Source organism: Corticium candelabrum, chromosome 14, assembly GCF_963422355.1.
Source record: "Corticium candelabrum chromosome 14, ooCorCand1.1, whole genome shotgun sequence".
Taxonomy (NCBI): domain Eukaryota; kingdom Metazoa; phylum Porifera; class Homoscleromorpha; order Homosclerophorida; family Plakinidae; genus Corticium; species Corticium candelabrum.
This window is the reverse complement of record NC_085098.1, coordinates 2,791,132-2,798,631: the sequence shown is the minus strand read 5'-3', so window position 1 is coordinate 2,798,631 and position 7,500 is coordinate 2,791,132. Positions and strand designations below refer to the sequence as shown.

Below are 7,500 nucleotides of genomic sequence, written 5' to 3'. Positions count from 1 at the left end.
TCTTTACGGTTCCTCAGAATTCTTGCACAGATGAATCGAAACCGATAGGAGCTTATCACAGACAATGCTACCAAGCATAAACGAACAAAAGGCTTTAGACAAACTTCAGTGCAGCCGAGATGTTAGCATCTTTGAAAGTAGTTTAATAGCAGATTCGCATAATATTCTTTGCAAATCCACAAACTGTACCGAAGTCGGAACTGGTCACGTCTGCTACTGTACCCCAAGAGATTCTTCTGAGAAAAGTAGCTCTGTCATTGCATGACGAAGGCAAACGCAACATACAAACAGAAGAATATGAAGACGACCAAGACCTGCATTTAAGGTCAGAAGTTACAGCAGATGTTTCGATATACCGGCAACTATCGTGTTTCTCACGGGTACAAAAAATCGTCGCCGCTTCATCAACTGGACGCAAGTAGGAAGAAGTCTCTGCAGAGAGCTTTGCCTAGCCTTGCCAGGATACCATGCGTTCACAGGTTGTGATACAACCAGCGCCTTCGCAGGTAAAGGCAAAGTTGCACCACTGGAACTTCTAAACAAGAATGAGTCGTTTTGCACTGCTATGCAGCTAATTGGAAAAGCTTTGACAGTAACATGGATGTTTTGTTTAAGAAATGTCAACCTTACGTTTGTAAGATCTACGGTTACCGTGACGTCGCCACCGACATTAATACTGTGAGATATTCCTTATTTTGTGCAGCACAGCTTCCTCCTACCCAAGACGCTCTGAAGATACATATTAAACGAGCAAATTATCAGGCTGGTGTATGGCGACGTGCAATGGAAGCTAATCCTGATATATCATCTTTCCACAATCAAGGTTGGCAGATTGGTGATGACAATGAGGCAACTATTGAATGGACGACGAAGCCACCACCACCTGTTGACGTTTTAAAACTGATCAGTTGCAGCTGTAAAAACTGGGTGCAGCTCTAATTAGCTAAGCGCTGCTCTTGCCAGCAAAGCTGCTTGCCATGTACAGATGTGTGCCAATGTGACAAATGCGAAAACCCTATTCCGCGTGAAGTTTTTCAGCCTGCTTCCACTATAGCATCTGCAAATGAGTTTGCAGCTGATAATGTTGATGCAAACTCTAGTGACAAACATGATGAGTAGGTGGCTCTTTACATTTCATTGGTTATTAATTAATTATGTGTAGGTTCTCTATGAAATCATTAGTCCACTAGCTAGTGACCAAAATGACTCTGAGCGATTTAGTACAGCCGTAAATTTAGGCACTTTATGTCAGTAACGCTTATGACCAGCTTTCGATGGTCTTATGTTAATTATTGTACACTTGTACTAACGTCTAGATAGTTAGTATTACAAGTATGTGCTCTACATCCGGGAGTTTGTCACGACTTGTGTGGTATTTACTGTCTTTCCAAACGCTCAGGGTCACGTTACTGTTGCAAGGCAGTCAAACGCAGCAGCACAAGTGTAACAACAGTGTAGGAGTTTTCTTTCATCAACAGAACTACTGGCAATGTGAGAAATACTAGCTGGAGACCGCACTTCATTACCTCCAGCTCTAGAAAAGACAGCTGCACTAGTTGAAGCCTTCGCGTGATATAGCTAGTGTATACAGAGCTTATGCATGGAACCACGTTTGTCTCTTACTCTCGGTTCGCTGTTGCTGCAAATTTGCGTGGGCGTGGCCTTAGTCAATCTAGTTGTTCTTGTTACTCAGAAACGGCCCGTTTCAAGATGGCAAACAATCGCAAATGCACTTGTATGGTTTCTCTTCGGCGATTGCAACTACGGAAACTTCCCCGGGTTTGGGGGGCTACGCAACTTGTCGCTTTCTGGTGTTGGCCGACGGACTACAACATTGCGCTTGCAACCAACAGGAGCAGACACAAGAAACTGCTTGGGTAAGTGATCATTGGACAGCCCTGAGAGATGTCCAAGAAAACGGAGACAATGTTGTAAGAGAATCGATGAGATCCTTTGCTGTTCGGCTATCTTGCATATCGTAGTGTGATGCTTCTGTTCCCTGACCAAGACCCCCAATATAATTCGAAGGCAATGAATCAAAAAGGACTCAAGATGATGAACATGAGGCTCAAGGAAGACGGTGCACTCGAGGCCATATAGCAAGGTTGGAAGGATCACACTGTTCAAAAGACGAACCTTGGTGCTGGTCTTGATCTTACGTTGATACCACAAGATCCGAGAGAGTGACTAGAAGGCCTGTGAGGCTTTACAAATTCTGGAATTAATGTCTGTCCAATCCACAATTTTGAACAACGCTGCCCAAGGACTGGAAATGAGAGATCACTTCAATAGGTTCATCTCCTGGCACAAAGTGGATGGGTACAGGAGTTTGAATGTGTGAGCACTCAGATAGTCTTCAAAGAGTGGCTGTGGCCTCTATTTTTAACAAGGTTATGGAACTGGGCCTCTAAACGAGGGCGGCTTGTATTCAAGGGTGGCCTCTACTTTTAAGTCTCTACTTCACAACATGACACGTTGGTACTTGAATGTCACATTTCTTTCTGTTGACAAAATTGGACACTTTGAAGGTGCCAAAGCGGCAGATTTGGCTGTAAATGCCAAGACTATTATGTTATCTACATGATTCTAGACACATGTGCGCTGAGAATCACGTGGAAAGCACCCTAAACTAGTTGATAGACGAGTGCACGTAACAAGATGAGATTGACGCGAAATTTAAATTAAGCATCAAAAGCGTGTGATAAGGGTGTTGCCAGTAACTCTACAGACTAGTTCGGCCTCTATTTTCAACAAGTTTCTTCAGCTGCGGCTTCTAAACAAGGGCGACTTCTATTCAAGGGCAACAACTATTCGAAGAAATATGGTAATAGCAAGACTCAGCTTCTTACAGCAGTTTGATAGAGAATCCAGCATTGTGGTGAGGTCAAGCCAATTGTCAGAGGAAAGAGCCATATCATCGGCATACTCCAGATCAGTCACCAAAGATTCAAACCTCAAGGTCTTCCTGTTCCTGACAAGATCAGCATCATGAAGGTAGGCTACTTTGATGCCCATTCCTCATGATCTGTGCTCATCCAGAGCCATGTGAATGGCAACGCAAAAGTAGAGATTGAATAAGGCAGGTGCCAACACACAGCCTTGCCGGACACCGTTGGTGACAGGAAACTTGTCCAATACCTTCCCATAAGCCTTTACTGCAGTGCTGGAATTCTCGTGTAGGGCATGAATAATCCAGCAACTTGGGAGGCAATTGATATCAATTGTAAAGGCTGTGCCAAAGAGCATCGTAGATGACCAAATCATATGCCTTTTTTAATCAATACAAAAGCATAGATGGGATGGTGATATTCTCGTGTCCTCTCCATCAAGACACACACACCACGCATGCACACAAGCAGGCACGAACGAATGCACAAATGAACGCACGCACATGCACACGCACATGCACACACACGCAGGCATGTGCATGCACGCATGCACACACGCAGACAGGCAGGCAGGCACGCAAGCATGCACACATGCATGCACGCATGCACACACGCACGCATGCATGCACGCATGCACACACACACACGCATGTGCGTGCGCACACACACACACACACACACACACACACACACACACACACACGTATCTAATAACTCACATCTCCAGAGAAAGAGGCGCTTCTTAGAGACAGCAGCATATTAGAACAAGAAGATGAGCGGAACTTACGCTTCTCAATCTATGAAAAGATTCAATAAACATTTAATGCACATCAAAGTGTTCAAAATTTGCGACTGGCACAGTCATCAGCTTGGCAACCTCAAAAAATTTGGTCACCAAAATAGTAGATTCTCAAGTTAGAAACAGATCAGTGATATCAAGTACAAAGTGTCTAATACAATTATTTAAATGACTGTTGAAGTCAACGGTAAGCTTACTACAAACGCACATTCTACAAAAATTGCCTTTGTTAAATTGTGTAATAAAATAGGGAAGTACATCTACTAGATTCCAAGTCTGAGATAAAGTTGCATGGCTAGCTGAAACATTCAAGCTACACACAATGATGCTAAATCGACGTAACTATCAACTCCTTCAGTATGCTGCAAATTAGCAAAAAAGGTCATAAGTGACTAAATTTGAACAAATGACTCTTAAACAAAAATTTCCTACAAACAGACAGTTTCAGACTATACTTTTGCCCCAAGTGAACAAGTGTAGTGCACAGTTAGTTACCAATGTGCTATTCACGTAAATAATGTTCGCAGTAACAAGTAGTCCTTCATTAATGTGCCTGCCTTTTAGATATTGTAACACAAATAGCAACTACTGCTGTTTATGAACTGTGTTACCATTGATGTATATGTGAAACACATATTGTCCTCATCCGTCTATAGTGTTAATTAACTAGGGTTCTAGCCAGGCATGCTAAGGCATAGCGGCCCGCTACGCCTTCAACATACCGCTACGCGTTCAGATCGAGCTGACCACTACGCCTCCAACATACTGGATACACATGTGGTAGGTACTGTACGCCACACATGCACTGTGCACTCCCTCTCCAGAAGTTATGACAAAGGGGAACTATAGCTAGATGTGTCCGTTCAATACCTGTTAAAACGTTTATCAACAGAGTAATAATGAGGGAAAAGGTGGAGACTTGTCAATCATGAGTCTCAATCTAATAGCATACCTATAGTATTGTAATTGGATTTGTTGCCTCGTAATAATAGGCATCCTAAACCACTCCCAAACCAGCAATTTTTAATTTTATTTGCAGACACTACATGTCACGCCCACATGCCAGACTTATGTGCCACACCCATACCGCTATATAACTTCCAAAAATCCTGGCTAGAACCCTGGCTCTCACTCCACATAAGTTAATTAATGTTTACAAACAATAATTCAGTAACTAAGCTGTTTTACCTACAATCTTACCTCATTTGATATAACTGTTGTCTGCCAAGGTGGCATTTCTCTGCTCTTCTTACTTCTTGTTAGAACAAAATCACTCGAAAGCTTTAATAGATTCAATTTCTTATCTGGTAATGATTCCTTGCTGTTAGTCGTTGGCTGTATTTCACTCAACACTTCTACACCACCACAAAATAACTGAAAGAAGGAGCAGATGTTTACAAGAAACATGAACTACCAAGTTTGTTAGCTTCAGTAGAACACTTCATGCAGACATGGTTTGCAGACTCACTAATGTCATCAGATAGAGCACTGAGACAACTTCGACAAACCATCTGTAAAAGTGAACATACCAATCGCAGTACAAAAATCAGAAATGCAAAGACAATGGACTATCATCAATTTTGACCTTGCAACATTGTTCACATTTCCTTCGTCTCCTGAAAACATGAAACTTGCTACCACAACTTGTGCACTTCTTTACATCATCAACGGCTCTAGCAACATCATGACTAGCAGGTCTACTGTCTGAGCCATCACCAATTACCTAAATACAAATTCATCAAATACACAAGCAACTATCAAATACTGCCATGATCGTTAGTGAATCATACAGGTGATTGAATGTTGAGGTCACAATGTCTAATAGCTTCTGTTAATGAAGCTATCCACAAATCTTTTTCCCGTATTGTTCTGTCACCAAGAAATTCGCAAACAATAAAACAACAAAACAAAAAATAAAACTCACTCTGCTATCACTGTCAGCAACGTGGTGTCTTTGCTAATAGTAAACGACGCTTTGCAGCTCTTACCTTCAGAGTCTTCCACTGATTTAACCTACAGATATGTAACAATATCTGGATTTGCAAAATATTCAACTTGCATGACTCACTTTCATTCCAACTAGTGGTAAGACACAACGAGCAACAAGCTGGACTCCACTGAGACCTGATTTCTCCACAGCATACAAAAGGATGTCACTAAACTGCACAGGCAAAATATGACAAACACCATATGTTCAATGTATACAATCTATTTCATATCAAAGTTTACATAATTTCTATATTAATAATTACCAAACTACAAACTACAACCAAACTACCCACTCCAAACTACATAAACAAACAAACACTTGCCAAATACCAAATCAATGTCAGTTTTGAACAGATATTCTGGAATCATGTAGTCACAGCCAAATTCAAAAAGTTCACCCTCACATCGGCTACAATCAAGAGTTTGAAGACTTCACAAGATCAAGAAGCTAAAGAATTACACAAAAACTGTCCACTACATCTCGGACTACCCTTTCATATCCTTGCAAAAGTGTCTAGACCAAATCATTGTGACAAATCAGAAGTTTTTAACTATGTACGTGTCAGTCTACACAACACTGACTTATATGCACTTATCCAGTCACAACACTCACCCACACAAGCTGTAGATGTTACTAAAGGCCGGTTCACATAACTTACCCTGGGTCTAGTCTCACATCGCCAGCCTCTCCCCTCCATCACAATTGGTGGTGATAAGAGACTGGCTATGCACAGTTACACTGAGCCAACATAAAAGTTAAGTAAATGTAGACTGTAAACCAGCCATTACCAGCTTACCAAATACAATAACTAAATCAGACTAAAACTGCAATGACGTTTTGGCAAAACTAGCTGGACATGCTAAAGTTTATGTGTTGTAAATAGAGTAAGTCTTCCGATACAAGTAATTAATTAACATAAAACTTTAAAAAGCCAGCAGGTTTTCAAAATGCTTGAGTAAGACTCGACTAGTCTCTAGCTAGCCAGTGGGTATTTAAAATGACATCTCAACTGCAACCTGCCTGTTGCCTACTGTATGAGATAAACTTAAGAAAACTCACCAAAAAGAAATGAGTCAATTGAACAGTTGACGTTTCAACTCTGAGCAAAGTACCTTCCATAATAAGAGTCTGGAATACAAATATTGAGTTAAAAATAAAACCCAACCATATATTATTGCATCCATCTTCAATCACCCGATGAGGCTGCAGTATGTTCCTCACTCCAAGTACTTCTCTCTGAATGCGAATCATTTTCCGAGTACTTTCCTAAAAAAGCAGGACTTGATGTTACAATAGCTTAATACAGCAAAAATGTGACACAAACAGCAGCTCTTGTTGACTTGTTCACATACTCTAATGCAATCTCCAAATGCCGTAACGCTTCTAACAAATACAGTAATACACCTCATTTAAAATAGCAACAAAAATCTCAAAACTAATAACTTGTAGCATATTTTATTGGAAATCAGTACTCAATGTTACATCAATTCCAAATATGGACTAACAAATTTCCAACACAGAGATAGTTATCACACATATGTCACAATGCGATGCCTTATATCAATGACTTTTACTCCAAAAGTCAACAACTCTAAACAAACATTTGCTAATTCTTGTCATACCACACCTACTCTTGTATCATCATTATCCATCAAGCCCCCATCCCCAACTTTAGCTTAATGTCTCATATTTTCACACCTAAGCTCCACTTAATTAGTGTTAATTGGCACCAGATGAAAAAATTCAACATTTGAATGTTGAGTTCGTAATGATGTCAAGAAAAGTTTGTTCAGTTACAGTAGAAAAGAAGTGCCTCATCATAG

At 40.8% G+C, this 7,500-nt stretch overlaps 1 protein-coding gene across 5 annotated transcripts in view; it reads right to left on the bottom strand.

The window, feature by feature from the left end:
• Positions 1-7,500, bottom strand: part of LOC134189624 (FYVE, RhoGEF and PH domain-containing protein 6-like) — a 25,229-nt gene that overhangs the window by 3,665 nt on the left and 14,064 nt on the right. For 4 of the 5 annotated variants that reach the window (XR_009971518.1, XM_062657953.1, XM_062657954.1 and 1 more), the window contains 10 exons: positions 7,002-7,060; positions 6,872-6,943; positions 6,737-6,805; positions 5,756-5,848; positions 5,612-5,700; positions 5,478-5,556; positions 5,273-5,410; positions 5,102-5,198; positions 4,888-5,042; positions 3,608-3,685 (listed from right to left, as the gene is read on the bottom strand). Coding sequence is in view for 4 of the 5 variants with exons in the window: in XM_062657953.1 (XP_062513937.1) it covers positions 3,608-3,685; positions 4,888-5,042; positions 5,102-5,198; positions 5,273-5,410; positions 5,478-5,556; positions 5,612-5,700; positions 5,756-5,848; positions 6,737-6,805; positions 6,872-6,943; positions 7,002-7,060 (929 nt within the window). In the remaining variant the exon portion in view is untranslated. Of the gene's footprint in view, positions 1-3,607; positions 3,686-4,887; positions 5,062-5,101; positions 5,199-5,272; positions 5,411-5,477; positions 5,557-5,611; positions 5,701-5,755; positions 5,849-6,736; positions 6,806-6,871; positions 6,944-7,001; positions 7,061-7,500 lie in introns of those variants that run through there. The other variant, XM_062657956.1, reaches the window with a different exon arrangement.